We start from the raw sequence: 21510 nt of genomic DNA, 5'->3' as shown, positions 1-21510 counted from the left end.
TTGCGGGAATAGCGTGTTCCAACAAAAAATGAAGAATAGATTGGGAGTAGGGGTTATTTTCAAGGAGAAGGTGGGGACGACAGCGACTGATTCCGGGTAGAATCATTCCCTTCTTCTTTAATTTTCTTTTCTCTCAATTTCCTGTCACCGTTATTGACACATTGCGGATAGAGATCCATTGAATATTGATAATATAAAGTAGTAAGTCGTGCAATCCACTTGCTTTCTCATCATTGGCCCTCCCCTAGCAGCCGCAGGATCATCACACACTACACACCTGATACTCTCTCTTACCTTTTTCTGTTTTTCCAGCCTTTCATTTTCATTTACTTAATAAATAAAAAATTCAAATTTGAAAATAAATTTTTATCATACAGTGCATTTGAGCGTATTTTGTACGTCCCGAGGTCCTTTTCAGGCGTGCTCATTGCTGAGTGGTATAATTTATGTAGTTATTAACCATCTTATAATATAAATTATCTTAGTCTTTTCACGCTATGACAAAAGTATCGACTATTCTTTTTTTTTTTTTTTTTTTGCTTTTACATAATGAGTGGATATCGTTGTAAACTATGGAATAAACCGACACATCAATAATGCAACATATTGTAAAAAAAATCACGTTCAGCTATATATATATATATATATATATATATATATATATATATTTATATGTAGCTGTCACGTTGGATCCTTTGGTAGGCTATAGAAAAATAAAGGAACAGATGGCCAAAAATTAACCGCCAAAATCAAAAGAAAGAGAAGGGAGAATTTCAATTATTAATATTGCCTTATCTTTAACAGTAAAATCAAGGTGGGTGGAAAAGGATTCTATCAGAGTAGGTGTTGCTTTCAGCTTTTAGCAGTGTAGAAGTACCTAATCCTTGATCACATGCATGAACATTGAGCTTATTCATTTGAGTAACATGCATGTCATCTACGTTTCCCCCCGCCTGTAGTTTCCTACGTACGGATTCGTCTGCTTCACCGCCATGAATCATCACTTCTATAATTGCCATAATTAATTAATTAAACCTGATATTTACTATAATGTTTAATTAATTTCAAATTCTGCGAGTTCATTGTTCAGTGCATTCATTCTCACTGAATTCATGTTGACTTCAAGGAGTTCAAAATCATCTGAATCTAAATCGATTGGCAATCAATTTGTGTGGTTGGACTTTATAATATTCTCTATTATTTTATTTAATATTTTAGGATTTTAATGATCCACCTCGCAGCAATGCTTGCTGTTTTTAATTTATTTTCCCATTGTGGATGTTCATGTACCCAACTATTTGAATAAATTAAATTATATTCTTTGGACTGCAATCCCTAAAATCCAGTCCTAACCAGATTAGGTAAAGCCTTTATTATAAGTCTTTTTTTTTATATTATTAATTCCTTGAAGAATTAGTTCATGACCATTGTCTTTCTGCTTCCTTTACGCAATCTAAAGATAGGCTAATGTCGGGCGCTTGAAGTTGGCGCAAACAGATTTGAGATGATTAATAAATGGACTCATTTACCATAATAAAAAAACATGTTCCGTATGGTGAAATGGGAGAATCCCAAAGGTAATGGTTCAGGTTCTCGGTATCTTCGTATTCGGATGGTTGGACAATGGAAATTTCCTGAAAGAAACTGCCAAAGTATACTGCCACGATACCCATGTACATGGATGTTGATTTTTATTTTCTTTTTTTTCAGAAAATCAATTTGAAAACAAAAAATAATAATAATATATCATGACAGCTGAGTGACATGTGAATTTAATTGCTTGCACGTATCGAAAAGCTGCTTGCTCCTGTCTGCCGTTGTTTTCTAAGAAGTGAAAATTCAAGTTGGTGATGCTTTGCTTTTTGTGTTGCGTGGCGGTAATTAAAGGTGTGTATGGCGTTGACCGTCCTTTCTTGTTTCTAATAAGAGAAACTTCGCGCTTCATTAAAAGTAGTTTTCTCGAATATTCCCAATCATAATTTTCGAATAAAAAAAACTTGCCATGTCACATTTACCACACCTTCTAATAAAGAAATCATATATTGAAGTTCTTTTTTTTTTTTTTCTCTCTTTTATACCACTTAAACCGAAACAGAAATGTAACAATAACAAGAACCTAACCTCGACTTCTCTACTTCTTGACAACGCATCCCGCCATATAAGCGTTAGGGTTTACGCTTGACGTCGGACAGCTTCCGAATATCATGGCAGTGCCCGAGAAAAAGAGCAGCACCAAGCCAAACACTCTTGCATGCATATAAGTCCAAAAATTCCGGCCTATCTTAAATGACTTAATGCAACCCTAATCTCTCGTTTTTACTGACCAGCTGGGGGTGGTGATGCTAAACAGGATTTTTCTCAATAGTACGGTAATTTAAAAAAGTTATGCTTAAATTACTGTAGTAGAAGAAGTTATTACAAATATATGGCAGTTTTTGCCACCTAGGAAAGAGGATTTGACACTTAGGAGAGATGAGAGAGTAGAGAGGTTCAGCGGATAATTTTTTTTTTTAAACCAAAATCATCTTTTCAAATTTTCAAAGGGAAATCATTTTTTCAAAAGACGAATTCCATGAAAAAAAAAATTAGTATTTAAAAAAATTCCCCATTTACAAGGGAATTCGTCTCTTGAAGAGACGAGTTCCTTACAAATATACGGTAGTTTTTGTCACCTAGGAAAGAGAATTTGGCACTTAGGAGAGATGAGAGAGGAGAGAGGTTCAGCGGATAATTTTTTTTTTAAACCAAAATCATATTTTCAAATTTTCAAAGGGAAATCGTCTTTTCAAAAGACGAGTTTCATGAAAAAAAAAAATTAGTATTTAAAAAAATTCCCCATTTGCAAGGGAATTCGTCTCTTGAAGAGACGAGTTCCTTGAAAAAAAAAAATATTTTTTTAAAAAAAATTCCAAATTATTATTTAAAAAAAAAAAAACAACAATTCCTCGAGGGAACTTGTCTCTTCAAGAGACGAGTTCCCATGGGAAAAAATATATATATATATATATATTTAAAAAAAAATCCAAAAAAAAAAAAAAAAAAAAAAACAATTCTAAAAGGGAACTCATCTCTTGAAGAGACGAGTTCCTATGGGAAAAAAAAAATTAAAAATATTTTTTTTTTATAAAAAAGTTCCCAAATTAAAAAAAATAATAATAAAAAATAAAATTCCGAACTCGTCTCTTCATTGGGAAATTTTTTTTTTTTTTAAAAAATACCCAAATTTAAAAAAATAAATAAAAAATTCAAGAGACGAGTTCCCATGGGAAATTTTTTTTTTTAATAAAAAATTCCCAAATTAAAAAAAAAAAAAAAAAAAAAAAAAACACAATTCCACAAGGGAACTCGTCTCTTGAAGAGACGAGTTCCCATGGGAATTTTTTTTTTTTATATAAAAAAATTCCCAAATTAAATAAATTAAAAAAAAAATCTTCAAGAGACGAGTTCCCATGGGAATTTTTTTTTAAAAAAAATATTTTTTTATAAAAAAATTCCAAAAAAAAAAAACAATTCCACAAGGGAAAAAAAATTATAAAAAAATATTTTTTTTATAAAAAAATTCCCAAATTAAAAAAAAAAAAAAAAAAAAAAAAAAAAAAAAAACAATTCTTCAAGCCCTTGAGGAATTTTTTTTTTTTTTTTTTTTAATTTGGGAACTTTTTTAAAAATATATATATTTTTTTTCGTGGGAACTCGTCTATTGAAGAGACGAGTTCCCTTGAGGAATATTTTTTTTTTTTAATTTGGGGATTTAAAAAAAAAAAATTTAAAAAAAAAAATTCCCATGGGAAACTCGTCTCTTGAAGAGATGAGTTCCCTTGTGGACTTGTTTTTTTTTTTTTTTTTTAATTTAAGAATTAAAAATAAAAATAAATTTCCCATGGGAAACTCCAGAGATGAGTTCCCCTTGTGGATTTTTTTTTTTTTTTTTTTAAATTTAGGAATTTTTTAAAAAAAAAATATTAAAAAAAAAATTTTCCCATGGGGGAAAGAGACGAGTTCCCCTTGTGGAATTTTATTTTATTTTTTTTTAATTTGGGAACTTTAAAAAAAAAAAAAAAAAAAAAAAATTCCCATGGGGAACTCGTTCCTCTTGTGGATTTTTTTTTTTGTTTTTTTTTTTTAATTTGGGAATTTAAAAAAAAAATATTTAAAAAAAAAAAAATTCCCATGGGAGAAGAGACGAAATTCCCTTGTGGAATTATTATTATTATTTTTTTTAATTTAGGAATTTTTTTTTAATTTTTTTTTTTAAATATTTTTTCCCATGGGAAACTCGTCTGTTGAAGAGACGAGTTCCCCTTGTGGAATTGTTTTTTTTTTTTTTTTTTTTTTTTTAATTTGGGAATTTTTTTTAAAAAAAAATTTTAAAAAAAAAAATTTCCCATGGGAAACTCGTCTCTTGAATTTCCCTTGTGGAATTTTTTTTTTTTTTAAGGAATTTTTTTTAAAATATATACCTTGAGGAATTTTCTTTTTTATATATATATATATATATATATATATATATATATATATATATATATTTTCATGGAACTCGTCTCTTAAAGAGACGAGTTCCCTTATAAATGAGGAATTTTTTTAAATACTATTTTTTTTTTCATGGAACTCGTCTCTTCAAGAGACGATTTCCCTTTGAGGAAATTTGAAAAGATGATTTTGGTTTTAAAAAAAAATTATCCGTTGAACCTCTCTCCTCTCTCTTAAGTGGCAAATCCTCTTTCCTAGGTGGCAAAAACTACCGTATATTTGTAATAACTTCTTCTACTATAGTAATTTAAACATAACTTTTTTAAATTACCATATTATTGAGAAAAATTCATGCTAAACTGCAGATGACCCCACCATCCAAGATTGCCTTGGGTAGCTGGATGGACCACGTTTGGTTTTTGAATCCACGTACCCACTAAATACTTGGTGGGCATCGTAAGCTCGATAATCTAAATTTAGTTAATCTTGTTTTTTATTTGAAAATGAGAATGAGAAATGACAAGATGATGAGAGATAAAAGGGGGAGGTGGGGCAGTGCCCAAATGAAATGAATCGAGTAAAGTAACAAGTAAGAATGGATGTACAATGTACGTTATGGTTGGTTGGGTCCCGGGCATTGAAGATGACCGGTAGCGACTTGAATCGGTAACGGCACCCCACATCCTCCTTTTCTCACTTTTTTTAATATCCTTTCCTCTCCCCTCTCTCTCGAGTCTGTTCCCAATTCTTCTTCCTATCTCAAGTCCCTTTCAACATTCTCTCTCCTCGCCCTCTCTCTCTTTCTCTCTCTTTATAAATATAAATACAAACCCTCTCTGCTTCTTTCACCATCTCACATTTTCCTCTATTTCTTTCTTTCTCCGGCTCCTCATCAGTGATCGTCCATTTCGCCGAGATCTGAGGCGTGTTCGGCGACGATGATGCATGGCCTCAATCCTTGGCAGCTATTAGATCGAGAGAGGACCATTCGTATACACAGTTGTTGCAGAGTTTGATGGTCAGGTTCTTCAGTGCGAGATCGATTATGGTTATGGTGTTTCTCACTCTTTCTATGTTGCTTCTGCCCTTAGTTTTGCCGCCGCTGCCTCCTCCACCGTTGCTCCTTCTCTTCGTTCCGGTGGTGATCATGGCTGTCCTCATGCTCCTGGCCTTCTCGCCCACTCAGGTCCCCAACGTCGCCACCTCTGCTGTCTGATCCTCGGAATCTGCGCTCTGTCCATAGGTACATGCTTCATTGCTACATGCACCGTACGTGATCAGTTCTCTTCTCTGTAAAACCTTTCTCTCAGTCTGATATATTTCTTGTGATAAGAAACTCTATGTGAAGTGGTCTGTAGAATTTTTGTCTTTTTCCTTTTTCTTAGAAGGTTGAGAGTTTTTTTTTTTTTTTTTTTTTTTTTTACCTTTTTCTATTATTTTATCAAGAGAAATGGTTGCTACGGACATACAGAACAATTCTTCTTGCGAGTAAAGAAGAAGAGCGGTGCGAGATGAGGAAGGAAGGATGATGATGATGAGGATAATTGTGGGACCAGGAGGAGAAGGTGAGAGAAGAGTAATGCAGCGTAAGCGGAGCGTGAATCTGAAGTTAATGTGGTATTTATTGCTAGACTTGTACATTTACTGATGCGTGTTCCAGAATTTCTATTTTCCCATCCAAAAGCAGCAAAAGCTACCTCCACCTACTACTCTACCCTCATATCCTCTCATATCCTTTCATATCCCATGCAATGATGCCAAACACCCAAAAAGATGCAATTTCTCCCAAACCGCTAACCCTCCCAAACGCGGCCTTAAGTGTTTGATCAAACTTAAAATTAAAAAAAAAAAATGAAAATAGGAGAGGACGGAGAAGAGTCAAAAGGTTGAGGGAAGAGAGGGTGTGTTTTGTAGATAAAATAGGCAGCAATGGGACAGGTGGTGGAACCTGGGTGTTGGTGTTCTTTTGAAAACAAAAGAAGCTAAGGGAAGACGGTTTCAACTTTCAACTTTCAATATTATTTGCTGTGGGCGTCACATACATCTGTATTTGGTAGGTTTGTGGCAATTGGGCGGTTTCCGACTTGCAAAAGCCACCTCAAAGTAGTTAGGTTTCAATACTCCACTCGCTTCACCTCCTCCACTGAAATGGTCTTTGTCTTGGTCTTTGGTATTGGTCATGTTGGAGATGCTGTGAATAATGTTCTTTCCCCGAAATGCAGCCAGGACTTGGACTTGTCTATACATTTCTGCCGCCTAAACTGGTGATAGTTTTGTCAATTTCTTGTTGTCTAATAGGACAGAAAATAAAAATAAATAAAAAAATGATGGCCACCTAGAATTCTCCGTCCCATAACCATTTGGTTGTGCGAAAGATTTTTATTTCTATTTTTTTTTTAATTTTTTTTGTGTAAGCCCTAAAAGCATAGAGGGAAATCAAATAATCAACTCCTACACAAATTCTCATGGCCGAAATCGGCCTTTTAATACAATATTTTAAAATTTATACCGACAATTGAGTGACTTCAAGAAATTATTTCACGTTATGTTTGCTTTGGAAAAATGTGATAAAAATATAAGAAAAAAAAAAGAGAAAGAAAATAAAGAGGAAAGTAAAAAAAAAATAGATTTAAAATCAATAAAATATTTTTATATATTTCTTTAAATTTAAATCACTTATTATTATAGATCATATAAATATTAAATAATATTAAAATGTATAAATTCCTAACTAATTATAATTATATTTGATTTTTCTTTCTTATTTTTTTTATAGTGAAACTAAATATAAAAAAACTATTTATTTAATTTTTTTCTTTAATAATTTTCTAAAACCAAACATATAATCTCCTATATTTTGTTTAAATGATAGACTTTCTAATGTTAATAATTTTCAATTATAAAAATAAGGGTTAAATATGTGTTATTTTCGTTCATGTGATGATGTATCCACGTGCATACGGATAACAATGGGGTAGGTTTGGGACGGAGCATTCTCATCTTAACTTTGTCTCATTTATTCAAAATAATCCATCATACTTGTCCCATTAAAAAAATTTAACGGGTGGAGGAGGGGTGGGATGGGTATGCAAATTTTCCATACTCATCTTGCCTTGTTCATTTTTTTTTTTTGAATTATTTTATTTTATTATTAAATACATTTTATAAATAATTAAAATATTATAATTTTATGACTTATTTTATTGAAAAGCATGTTGTTGTTGTTGTTGTTATTATTATTATTATTATTATTATATTAATAATAAAAATAAATAAATAAATTTAATTTATTTTTTAAAATTAACTTTATATGTAATCAAGGCGGGATACAACGGGATAAGATAATACCAAAACTTAACCTAACACGTCCCAAGTTTAAAAAAAAATTCAAACTTCTAATTTGTTTATTTAAATTTTAAACTCGTCCCATCAAGGGGAGTATTTATTTTATGCAAGGTTGGGGATTTTGTTGTCTTTGGTTTAAGAAGTTTAGAAAGAAAATGCAATGAAAATTAATAAGAAAGGAAAAACAATAAAAAAAATTAGAAGATATTAATATATTTACTTACTATATATATATATATATATTTATTTAGTTAGTTACTATATTATAATTATTTTTTTCTTTTTAAAAGTAAGGGTAAATTAGTCTTTATTTCCTTCATTAAATCTATTTAAATTGCAATGATGTATTTTTTATTTTTCTCTTTGATTTTTTTTTTGGATTTTAGCATGGTATCAGAGCTTGGTTTAACCAGAGGTTGTGGATTTGAGTCACATTTTTGCATCTTTAATGAGATTTTTTATTTATGATTAAAAAGAGATTAATCTCATACAACGCTTTCGTTTCTATTTGATTATGAAATTCTTTTTTATCATGTTTGATTATGGGATATCATAGTGGGTGATTATATCGTTCTTTTTTTGTTTAATCTCAGTATTTGATTTTATATTCGTTTTTTTTTCTTCATATCTACTTTCTTTTGTTTGGTAACTACCTTTCAATCTATTGGTGTGATATTGGATGGAAAAAATTATTCCTATTAAAGTTATGTGATAAATAATTTAATAAATGGCAAAAAGATATAAAGTTATATTATTGGTACTCTATGCAAACTTATAAATGAAAAGATAAAAAATATGTAGAAGAGTTAGATGTTTGGAAAACAAGAAATTTGAAAATTATTATTTGGATCAACAACTCTATTAATAATTCGATAGATATATAGTTGATGAAGTATAAACTACCAAAAAGATCTGACAACATTTGGAAAAATTGTACATGCAATCTAATTTAGTATTTCCCCTATTTGTTTGTTAGATATGAATCTAAATTTTGTTTGTTGGATATGAATCCAAATTTTATCTGTTTTTGTTTGTTGGATATGAATTCAAATTTTTCAGTTTTTATTTGTTGAATATGAATCCAAGTTTTGTTTGTCTCTCTTACTTCTATGATTTCATGTCTTCTTTTGCCTTTTTTTCTTGATAGTTTCATATCAACTTTTATCTTTGATAGTTTAGTTTTGTGTCGACTTCTCTTTTTTTCTTGATAGTTTTAGTCTTATGTCTTCTAGTACTTCTTTGAACATATACCTTTCCTATTCCTACTAGTTTTATAATGTCTCTAAGTTTGAACTTGTCCGCATTGAACCTTTTTTGGATGATGCAAGCGGTTTTTATGCAAAAATTGAAAATTTGGTTTTTGATTCTCTTGCTCATTTTTCTCATTCTATGACTACTTTAACATCTTATGAGATTGTGGATTCTTATTGAAGCCCAATCATAGGAGCTATTCTTTAGCTGTTAGTTTTCTATTGTAACATATTATTTTTTATGTATTCAAATGTATTCAAATGTTTGTTTTCATTGTAACTGGCTTGACCACGTTTTGTGGGATATTTTTTGTAACCGTTTGGGATGTTTATGATATATAAACCCCATTCAACGTGTTTAATCAACACATATCAATAATTCAGCAATTACTCCTCTTAATATCTTTCATGGTATCAGAGCAGTAAAGACTCTAACGAGTTTTTTTTTTCTTGATCCAAAACCTCTCTTTGCAAATATCCTGCACCATGGCCGAAAACACAACCAACAGAACCAATGTATCATTCATCTCTTCTACTTCTTGCTTTGATGGAATTATCTCCATGAATGCAAATGCCTAACTACCCATCAAATTGAACAGCAACAACTTTCCCTCTTGGAAAGCACAATTTGACACCCTATTATATGGTTATGACCTCATGGGATTTCTTGATGGGACTAAGACATGCCCATCCAAGGAAATTATTGCCGAAAATGGAACAACTGTTCCAAATCCAAATTTTGCTATTTGGACTAGGCAAGAAAAATTGCTCTTTCACACAATCCTTGCATCTCTTTTAGAAAGAGTTGTGCATTTGATTGCTACTGCTACTTCTTCTCGTGATGCTTGGGTAAAGCTTCACAAGCTTTATGCTAACAAATCCAGATCACGAGTAATGAATCTCAAGGAGAAGCTTACCAACATCGCTTGCAATACTCATTCTGTTGCAGAGTATCTTCAAACCATCAAAGGAATTACTGATGAGCTAGTTCTCATTGACACTCATTTAAGTGATGATGATCTGACTATTTTTGCTCTCAATGGCCTTGGTAGTGGCTTTAAGGATATTTCTACTACAGTAAGAGCTCGAGACACTCCTGTTTCATTTGAAGAACTTCATGACAAGTTGGTAGAACATGAAGCTTTCTTGAAAAGAGAAGAGTCGTGTGGTGGTTCAAATGTCATTGTGAATAAGACTCGCACAAGTCTTGGCAACACCCAACCTCGATATGGCAATGAACAAAGTTATAATGGGAAGAGGTTCTTTAATAACCGCAATCACTAAGGAAGGAAGTTCAACAACAATGGTAACCATAACAAGTAAAAAGAACATCAATTTCCTCATGTCTCAAATACTTCGCCTACAGATCTTGACCAAGTTGTCTCCACTTGGTCTTCGTGTTCTCCAGCTCTTGTTGCTATCCAACCTTCTTTTTTTGTGGTTCCCACTCCCTCCAAATCTTTTCCGCACCAAACACCTTCTTCCACTACCACACGGCCTAATCAGGAGCTGTTTTCATCACGTTCTCCTGCTAGTTCCAGTCCACCTACTACGACTTCATCTTCTCTCTCGGTGTGTGATGCTACTCCAAGGTATGATCTCTCCCTTTCCTCTCCATCTTTGTCCTTGTCACCACCTGTCTAAACCTAAGGGTCCAATCCTCCACCCGAGCCATCTCATCGAATTGTAACCCGTTCTCAAAATAATATTCGTTGTCCCAAACAGTTTCCTGGCTTTAAGACAAGTTTTCATGTCACCAAACATCCTCTTCCTGCGTCCCTTGAGCCTACCACTGCCTCTCAAGCTCTTCGAGATCCCAACTGGTGTGCTGCCATGGATGATGAGCTTGATGTTCTTGCTCGCAATCATACACGAGTTCTTGTACCTCATCCTTCCAACCATAACATTGTGGGGTGTAAATGGATGTTTCGTGTCAAACGAAATCCGAATGGTTCTATTTCTTGATACAAAGTTTGTTTGGTTGCCAAAGGATTCCATCAATGCCCTGGGTCGATTATCATGACACTTTTAGCCCAGTTGTTAAGCCAACCACCATTCGAGTTGTTCAATCCATTGCCTTGAGTAACGGTTGGCCTATTTCACAGCTTGATGTTAATAATGTTTTTTTTCATGGAAATTTAACTGAAGATGTTTACATGGCTCAACCACTTGGGTATGTTGATCAGGATAATCCTACTCATGTTTACCGCTTGCAAAAGGCTTTTTATGGTTTGAAACAAACCTCTCGAGCTTGGTACACGGAGTTAAAGACATTTCTCCTCAACTTTGGGTTTGTCAATTCTAAATCTAATACTTTATTATTCATCTATCAATTTCGGTTAGTCACAATTTATTTTCTGGTATATGTGGATGATTTACTTGTAACAGGAAATTGTTCTTAGTCCATTCGGAAGTTCGTTGATGCTCTTGCTCATCATTTTTCCCTAAAGGATCTTGGTCATTTGAGCTACTTTTTGGGAGTTGAGGCCATTTCCACTTCTGATGGCATGTTTTTATCTCAACATAAATATGTTCATGACTTGTTGGCAAAGTTTCATTTGGAAGGCATAAAGGATTCTTCCACCCCAATGTCTTCAACTGGCCATCTAACTCTCAATGATGGTTCTCCTCTAGCTAATGCTACTCAATTTCGGAGCTTGGTTGGTGGACTTCAATATCTCCAGTTCACTCGTCCTGATATTGCTTTCGCCGTCAAGAAACTTGCCCAATTCATGCATGCCCCCAACTCAAACTCATTGGACTACAGCTAAGAGGTTGCTCCATTACCTCAAACATACAATACATCTTGGTCTCACTTTCCAACGAAAACAACATCTCCATCTTCAAGCTTATTCAGATGTCACTCCACCTCTTGATCTTCGAGCTTATTCCGATGCTGATTGGATTGGCAACCAAGATTCTTACAAGTCTACCACTGTTTTTGTTCTTTTTCTTGGTGGCAATCCAATCTCTTGGTGTTCAAAGAAACAGAAGACGGTAACTCGTTCTTCAACAGAGACCGAGTATCGGGCTGTCGCTTCTACCGCTGCTAAAGTCACTTGGGTTTATCATCTTCATTCTAAGCTTGGTATCACTCTTCAACAATCCAACTATTTATTGTGATAATTTAAGTGCCACATATTTGTGTGTAAATCCGCTATTCCACAGTCGAATGAAGCATATCGCGTTGGATTACCATTTTGTTCGGGAAAAAGTTGTTGATGGTTCTCTTAAAGTTTCTCATATTAACACTCACTCCCAGTTGGCTGATGTCCTTACTAAACCTTTCTCCAAACGTCGGTTCCTTTTTCTTCGCTCCAAGATTGGCATTTCAGATGGAATTGCCATCTTGCGGGGGCGTATTCAAGCCCAATCATAGGAGCTATTCTTTAGCTGTTAGTTTTCTGTTGTAACATATTATTTCTAATGTATTCAAATGTTTGTTTTCATTGTAACTAACTTGACCACGTTTTGTGGGATATTTTTTGTAATCGTTTGGGATGTTTATGATATATAAACCCCCATTCAATGTGTTTAATCAACACATATCAATAATTCAACAATTACTCCTCTTAATATCTTTCAATTCTCGTCTCCTACGTTCTTCTCAACATATTCCAAGCAATAATTGAGAAATTTTCAACTTTGCATATAACTGAGACTTAGTATTTGGTATTTCGATTAAATAGTACAAAACTTGATTACTTGCTAAGAGATTTTCTTAACAATATGATTGTAGAGTTGTTTACCAAGTCATACCTACTTCCACGTTTTCGATTTTTGGTTGACAAACTCTTGATGCTTCTTGTGTTATTTATTTAGTTACTATATCTCTTATTTATTTAGTTACTATATTAATTTTTTTTAAGAAGTAAGGGTAAATGAATATTTATTTCCCTTTATTAGATTTATTTAAATTCCAATGATGTTGTATTTTTTTAAAAATAATTCATAATAAGAAATCATAGATTATTTTATTTTATTTTATTTTTATCTTTTGTTCTCTTTGAATCTTTTTTGGATTTCAACAAAAATTAATTGTATTTGATTTTTTTTAGAATAAATTAAATAAAAGTAAATATTATTTTAAAAGTATTCTCGGGACCCAAATATAGGGGATAAGTTTAAGATGTGTGGTGATTTAGGCACTAGTATTTTGTAAAGCTATAGAAAATCACAAGGTAGCAAAGACTCTAGGCGTGATCAATGATCGAAACAAAGGGAACAACTCTTACGAGAAAATTTCCTATTGGAATATTTAACATATAAAATGGTTAAAAATTTTGAAATTTAAGGTAGGGAATTTTTTTATTTATTTTTTAAAATCATATTGCTTTTTGAAACAAGAAAAATAATGATATTGAAAAAAAATAATATTATTTGGGAGTTGAGATTTATAGGTTCGTACCTTACAATTGGGAGATGGTAACCATTTTTCTTTTGCATGAAGAAACTAGAGGCGCAGAGAATTAAGGGTCCAAAAAGACAACACAAAATAGTAGTCATTATTAAGGGGGAATGAATCATATTGATTAAGAAGACTAGATTGAGATACACGGGAAATTGAGTTGTTATAAATTGAAATGACATCATCGGTTTTTGGAGGGACCTTTTGGATTATTAGGGAATGTAATTTTTTTAGGAGGAGCTTTTTAGGTAGAAAATGTTTTAAAGAGGTTATGGTTTTGTCTATAATATAGATAAACAAATCTCAATTATTTGAATAAAAAAAATTATATTTCCAATTTTGAAAATAAAAAATAGGGATATATAAAAATCCTAGTAGTTGATCCACAAAAGTTTTAAAATATTAACATGGTCCAAGGTTTGAAATTTCAAGAATATCATACAATATTTTAATAAAATTTCAAATTTTGACCCATGCCAACATTGAAACATAAGTGAAATTTGGACTAGTCATAATCACCAATATGTTATGATTTTTTAGTGTGATGATTTTCTTTCCATTTGATCATCGTCGTCAATATTTGGATGATTTTATGGATGACTTCTCTTGAGTAAGATGAGTGCTTTGCATTATTAAGTTTTATTTATATATTATTATGTGTACCTACATCTTTGTTCATTAAGATGAACGCTTCAAAAGATTTCAAAAGATTTCCAAGTCCACAGTATCATTATCATTAAAACAACTTAACCACATTTACCTAAATAATCCTTAGAATAAATCAATATGGATCACATATCTTCAACTCTCAACTTAAAAGTTTTAAGTATGTAAGGTCGAATTTAATAATATTTAGAATAAAATTATCAACTTAAATTAATTAGTTTAATACTGTAACACATTAGATTTAAATTATCAACTTAAACTAATTAGCTTAATACTGTAACACATTAAACAACGACTCTTAAAGAAGCAGTCGAAAATAATTAAGACCATCTACAAAATGCTATAGTTCTTTTTACGATGGTTGGGTAAACTAATCAATTTCATCATATCATAAGGTTGATGAAACATATTTATATTTGAAAAAAAAATGGAAATAATATGCATCTAAATTCTATCAGTCTTTATTTGTTGGATCTGAATCTAAGTTTTGTCTGTCTGTCTTACTTTTATGATTTCGTGTCCTTTTTTATCTTTCTTTCTTGATAATTTTATATCAACTTTTATTCTTGATGGTTTAGTTTTGTGTCATCTTCTCTATTTTCTTGATAGTTTTAGTTTTATATCTTCTACTACTTCTTTGAACATATACCTTTCCTATTTCTACTAGTTTCATAATATCTCTAGTTTGAACTTGTTTGCATTGATGCTTTTTTGGATGATGCAAGTAGTTTTTATGCAAAAATTGAAACTTTGGTTTTTGATTCTCTTGCTCATTTTTCTCCTTTTATGGCTACTTTAACATCTTATGAAATTGTGAATTCTCATCTCCTACGTTCTTCTTGACGTCTTCCAAGCAATGATTGAGAAATTTTCAACTTTGTATAAAACTGATACTTGGTATTTGGTATTTCGATTAAACGGTGCAAAACTCAATTAATTGCTAATGGATTTTCTCAACAATATGATTGCATAGTTGTTTTGAAAATTTGAAATTTAAGGTAGGGGATTTTTATTTTTTTATTTTAAATCATATTGCTTTTTTAAACAAGAAAAATAATGATATTGAAAAAAATTAATACGATTTGGGAGTTGAGGATTTATAGGTTTGTACCTTACAAATGGGAGATGGAAACCATTTTTCTCTTGCATGAAGAAACTAGAGATGCAAAAATTTAAGGGTTCAAAAAGACAACACAAAATAGTAATCATTATTAAGAGGGAATGAATCATATTAATTAAGAAGACATGATTGAGATACAAGCAAAGATGAAAATATCGGTAATCACGGATATATCGGTACTTCAATTTTACGGATATATCGGAGATATATCGACGGATATTCTGGAAAAAAATATCGGTAAACTTAAAATTGTTAAAAACTCATGAAAATGCAAGGAAAACCTCATAACAATATAATTAAAAGTATAATTGACATTTTAAAGTTGTTTTATTGAAAAAATTGGTATATATATATATATGATATAATTTGTGATATTAGATGTAATTATATCATGTCGATCTATAAGAAATGTTAATTTTGTAATTGTTCTCATTATAAAGTCACATAAAATACTTCATTTCATTAAATATCAATAATTTGTACACATTAAATTCATTAAATAAACATATTTCATATTCAAAATATACTAGTTCATGTTAATTAAATTAATTAAATAATTTAGCTAAGTTAACTAGTTTAATTTAATTATAAATATGAAAATAAATCACAAATAATCATCTAAAATAAACATATCAATTTATAATTAAATAATCAAATTAACCTAAGTTAATTTAATAAAAATATAAAAATAGCATTAAATCATCTATATTGCAAACATACTATAATTGAAAATACATGAATTAATTACAATTACAAACAAAATTAATTACAATTTAAAACAAATATACCTTAAAATGATTAAATAATTGAGCAACCTTAATAAAAATTGGAGTAATGAGAGAGCAAATGAAGAATGAAAGCAAAAATGGATGAAAAAGATGAAATTTGGGCTATTTATAGAAGAAATTTGGGCCAAAATAGCCGTTGGAACATTAATTTACCGTTGAAAATCAATTTTGGCCGTTGGATAAAAAATTGTGAGCAATCTAGCCGTTAGATCGCCATATTATCATTGGAATCACATCTAGGCCATCGGATCAACACGGACATGATCTAGGCCGTCAGATCACGTTACATAAAGAAGGGGAAATATTGCCAAAAAATCAGCGATATATCATCGATATTTTGTCATCAGAGGCGATTTTTTCAAAAAATCTTCGATATATCTCCTTGAGCCGATATATCGCCGATATTTTGACGATATTTACGGAAATATCTCCCCTCCAATTTTTCTTCACGAAATATTGTGTCGACCCCTCACGATACACGATATATCGCGACATTTTCCTCCTTGGATACAAGGGAAATTGAGTTGTTATAAATTGAAATGACATCATCGGTTTTTGGAGGGACTTTTTGGTTTGTTAGGGAATGTAAATTTTTTAGGAGGAGCTTTTTAGGTAAAAAATGTTTTAAAGAGGTTATAGTTTTGTCTATGATATAGATAAACAAGTCTCAATTATTTGTATAAAAAAAAATTATTTTTTCAAATTTGAAAATAAAAAAATATGGATATATCCAAAATTCTAGTAGTTGATCAACAAAAGTTATAAAATATTAACATGGTCCAAGGTTTGAAATTTCAAAAATATCATACAATATTTTAATAAAATGTCAAATTTTGAGCCATGCCAACCTTGAAACATAAATGAAATTTGGACTAGTCATAATCACCAATATGTTATGATTTTTTAGTGTGATGATTTTCTTTCCATTTTATCATCTTCATCAATATTTGGATGATTTTATGGATGACTTTCCTTGAATAAGATAAGTGCTTTGCATTATTAAGTTAAGTTTTATTTATATATTATTATGTGTACCTACACCTTTGTTCATTAAGATGAACACTTCAAAAGATTTCCAAGTCCACAGTATCATTATCATTAGAACAACTTAACCACATTAGAACAACTTAACCCCATTTACCTAAATAATCATTAGAATAAATCAACATGGATCACGCATCTTCAACTCTCAACTTAAAAGTTTTGAGTATGTAAGGTCGAATTCAATAATATTTAGAATAAAATTATCAACTTAAACTAATTAGTTTAATACCGTAACACATTGCTTGAACAACGACTCTTAAAGAAGTAGTCGAAAATAGTTAATACCATCTACAAAATGCTACAATTCTTTCTGCAAAGGTTAGGTAAACTAATCAATTTCTAGGTTGATGAAACATATCTATATTTGAAAAAAAAAATGGAAATAATAAGAAAAGAAAGAAAATTTACATGAAATATCAAATACAAACACCGCGATTATTTCATTAAAATAGGAGCAGAGCTGCAATGAGCGAGTCGAATGGTGTATTGGATTGTTTCCAGGTAGGCTTCGGCCAGCTGAGATCTTGTGGCTGCTCGAGATTGAACCCAAGCTAGTTAAATAGTCCGACTTCCAAATTCCAAGATGCATCAGTAAATTATTTCTTTAGTAACTATGCAGCTCTTTGTTCTCTCCAAATTCAATAACGTCTGAATAAAAATTTGGGACATTTAAGCATTCATTGGTAATTTACGTTTAGGTATTGTCTCCTCATAAAATAACAAGAATGCCACTGTATTGGGTACGTACACCTGGGCATGAAAAGAATTACCATGCAAAATATGCCATTATTTGATTCCAAATCCCATATTTGAAGGGATTCATTGATCAAACTTCTCCCTGAATTCAGCAATCAATGGAAGATCAATAGTTCAAATGCCCATCCAGCAATTTTTTTTTTTTACTTTAACGAATGGAACAGTGAGGAATTTCCATGAAAGTTCCTAAAAGATTTACAGTTTCTAGCAGCTGTTCTATACACAACTGGAGTGGGAATGCAAATGCTTTTCCATATGAACAAATCAGGGTCTCCAACTGGAGGCAATGAAAATTATCTTTAATAATTTTTGTCACCCTGTGATTTGAGCCATTTCGCCATATCCCCATTATTTAACCTGTATTTTCCAGCTGAAGAGTATCCATCTTCCCAGTTCTCACATGTTTCCATGCAGTGCAACTTTTGAAATCATGTCGCTGGCTGCAGGGTATTGTCTTATTATGGTATTATGCTGACTGCAACGTCACCTGGCTAGCATCGGTTCTCTCAAACTCTGCGCTAGCTTCTGGGGTGTCTTCCTCACTGGGAGGAACCAGTTGCCAGAAGAGTGGCAGGTATGTATCCCACTCCTTCAAAATAGCTGAGCCTTTGCTGCTTCCAGTTTTTTCCTTCACACATTAAATATAATGACTCAGAAATGTACATCAATATGGTATATATGCTCAAGAGTACCGCAGATAGGGATATATGCTTAGAAAAGGCTTAGGGCATGCTTGGAAGCTATTTTTAAAAACAGTTTTTGGTTTTTAAGAACAAAAAAATGAAAAATGTTTGGTAATCAGAAAATGGAAAATAGTTTTTTGTTCTTAAAAACATAAAACATTGTGATTTTTGAGAACATATTTTAATTGGTTTCAATTGTTTTCATCTATTTTTTAATGTTGTTTTAAAACATAATTATACAAATATGGAAAATGATTGAAAATAAAACAATACTGATAAAAGTTATTTTAAAAAAATATTCAAAAACATAGAAAACAGGTAAAACACATTTCAAATTCCTGTTTTACTAAATATTAAAGAACAGTTAACAAAAACAATTTTTCAAAGCTGTTTTCAAAAACACTTTCTTGGCCTCCTTAAGGGACTATTGTCAAATATGAAGAACTAAGTGTACTTACAACATGGGCTTCAATCAGGCTCTTTAGCTGCATCTGCCCCACAGGGGCAGTCACTCTCTGGATCTTCACAATCTCCTTATTTACCTGTTACATTTTTATAAAATGTAACTAGAGAGTTTTGAAGTTAAAAACCATAATGCAAATAGGAAGAAGATAAGAACACAGTGTCAATGAAAATGAGGATATGTGTACAGTTGGTAATCTCAAGAACAGCAATGATAATAATGGCTCTGTTTGAAATCAAAAGTGAAGTATATATGACTGCATTTGTTGAACATAATTTATTAAGTTTCGAATTTGCATTTAAGTTACAAACAGTAAAGCAAATATGAAGAAAATAGAGCAAATGAAAGGAAAAAAACCATACTAGTAAATGAAAAACGAGGATATATGCACACTCTATAATCTTAAGAACAGCAGTGTTAATGGCTATGCTTGAAGTCCAAACCAAAGTATGCATGAGACTTTTACTTGAGGAGACCAAGGGAAGAAGCTTAGACTTGGCTTGCTTCTATGGTAAGAGGTAAGAGACATTGCCATGTTTCCTCGCAGGAGGCAAACCATAAAGGAGGAAAATGAAGGAGGTACAAAATCAACACTAAAACAGGGAAATTTATTTCTATGCAAAACATGTCATCCAATGGAGCGAAAGAAGAATTCAGTGGCTCAAACCTTGGGGATGAGAGTATCGTCCTCATCAAGAATGTATGCCAGACCTCCAGTCATTCCAGCAGCTACATTTCTACCCACCCTGTCAAAAAGGAATACAAAAGTGGCTTAAAACTTCTATACAGAATTTCCTTTGCTTTGTTTGACCATGATAGCTATGGCAGGTAAAAGAGAGAGTACTCACTTTCCAAGTACAACCACACAACCCCCGGTCATGTACTCACAACAGTGGTCTCCAGTGCCTTCTACTACTGCTTCAGCAAGTGAGTTTCTAACTGCAAATCGTTCCCCACCTTTCCCTCTGACAAAGATTTGACCACCTGTTGCTCCATATAGGCAAGTATTTCCTACTATAGTTGCATCCTCGGGGAGAAACCCAGTATCCTCAACAGGAGTCACAACCAATTCACCTCCAGCCATACCCTTGCAAAATTATCATTGAGATTAGAGAATGAAAATAAACAAGGAAACGTGATAATAAATACAAGAAGACTTGACTTAAAAGTAGATAGGAACTCGGAAGGGTTAACATGTCAATTCAACTCAGCCTGGAATATTTCATATTGATATTACATCACTTAAATTATTATTTTGTATATAAAAAAAGTTGAAGAAAAGAGGCAAGACATACAACGATGGAAAATAATAAGCTTTCTAGTTTCTTTCACTTTGAACCAAAAGCTAAAAATAGCTTAATAAGAAAGAAAACCCTAGAGATCTGTTAGTACCAGTATAACCAGAAAAGATATGAATATAAACTAAGCAAAGTTTAGTCCTATTCATGGACCATTATAATGAAAACAGAAGGTAAACTGTCAAATTTTGGGTCACATGAGCATTGGTAACCTGAAACTCAATTCAATTATGTCTGATATTAACTTCAAGTTTTAGAAAATTGCACAAATGCAACTCATTTAATTCAATCCATGTACCTTTCCCACATAGTCATTAGCCTCCCCTATAAGTCGAATGTTCATTCCAGGTGTCAGAAAACATGCAAATGACTGCCCAGCACTCCCTGTGAATCTGGATGAATAAAGAGATTTTCTTACTAACTTTTCAATGAAGCTGTAAAAACTTAAATATATCCTTCAAAATATCATTGCCTCTTATGACAATGTCATCTCTTACGTTATGTTCAGCTGCCCGGCAAAACCAGTATCACCATATTTCTTTGCAACCACACCTGCTATACGCCCACAAACAGCACGGTCCACATTGTATATCTTTATGCTTTTATTGACTACTTTTTCATTCTCAATTGCATCAGATGTCTGCACAGATAAGCAACCATGTCTGTACAGATTAAGTAGCATAAAAATATAAACCTCTTTGTTACATATTTTTAAGAATGTTATTAATAATGATCTTCAATTAGTATTTACAGTTGAAACAGATAATTACTAAAATCCACATAATCTTTAGTATCTATTTGCCTAAGCCTTTCTTCCACCATGCTGTTAGCTACAAGTACCACAACCAGAATCTGCCTGCTTCTAACAATGGTCTATTGGGAGGGACAAATTAGAGTGGTCTCTTACGGGGAGATTCAACCATCTTATATACATGAAACAGTCTGAAAGCCTTTAGAATGTTAACTTGGTAATGACCCCTGCTCTGGTTTTATCAACTAAAACTATACTGTGAGTAAACAGGCACCATGGGACCTTTACTTCAATATACTAGAAAGTTCCATGCAAGTTCAAGGCAAAAAGATGAGAGTTCCATTTTGAACCTTCCAGTTAAATGACAATCATTTCTAAAACTATGAATAACCTCACCGAAGTGAAATTATAGTTCCAGCAATGGTAAACTACATACAACAGACTGGAGGATCTCTTTCTTCCTATTAC

General features: G+C 32.0%; 1 protein-coding gene and 1 long non-coding RNA gene across 2 annotated transcripts in view; one reads left to right on the top strand and one right to left on the bottom strand.

The window, feature by feature from the left end:
- The first annotated feature begins 5246 nt into the window (after positions 1-5246).
- On the top strand, positions 5247-6821 carry LOC117919673. The gene is made up of 2 exons (XR_004652124.1): positions 5247-5713; positions 5917-6821. It is a non-coding gene; the product is annotated as an uncharacterized LOC117919673 (long non-coding RNA).
- A 10919-nt stretch (positions 6822-17740) lies between these two features.
- Positions 17741-21510, bottom strand: part of LOC117920766 (ferredoxin-dependent glutamate synthase, chloroplastic) — a 58180-nt gene continuing 54410 nt past the window's right edge. The window contains exons 28-33 of the mRNA XM_034838378.1: positions 20789-20931; positions 20590-20683; positions 19842-20080; positions 19661-19739; positions 18989-19072; positions 17741-18475 (exon numbers count right to left, since the gene is read on the bottom strand). Of these exons, the coding sequence (XP_034694269.1) occupies positions 18314-18475; positions 18989-19072; positions 19661-19739; positions 19842-20080; positions 20590-20683; positions 20789-20931 (801 nt within the window). The 3' untranslated portion in view covers positions 17741-18313. The remainder of the gene's footprint in view (positions 18476-18988; positions 19073-19660; positions 19740-19841; positions 20081-20589; positions 20684-20788; positions 20932-21510) is intronic.

Source organism: Vitis riparia, chromosome 8, assembly GCF_004353265.1.
Source record: "Vitis riparia cultivar Riparia Gloire de Montpellier isolate 1030 chromosome 8, EGFV_Vit.rip_1.0, whole genome shotgun sequence".
Lineage (NCBI taxonomy): Eukaryota > Viridiplantae > Streptophyta > Magnoliopsida > Vitales > Vitaceae > Vitis > Vitis riparia.
Note: the sequence above shows the minus strand (reverse complement) of the source record. Positions and strands in the feature narration are given on the sequence as shown.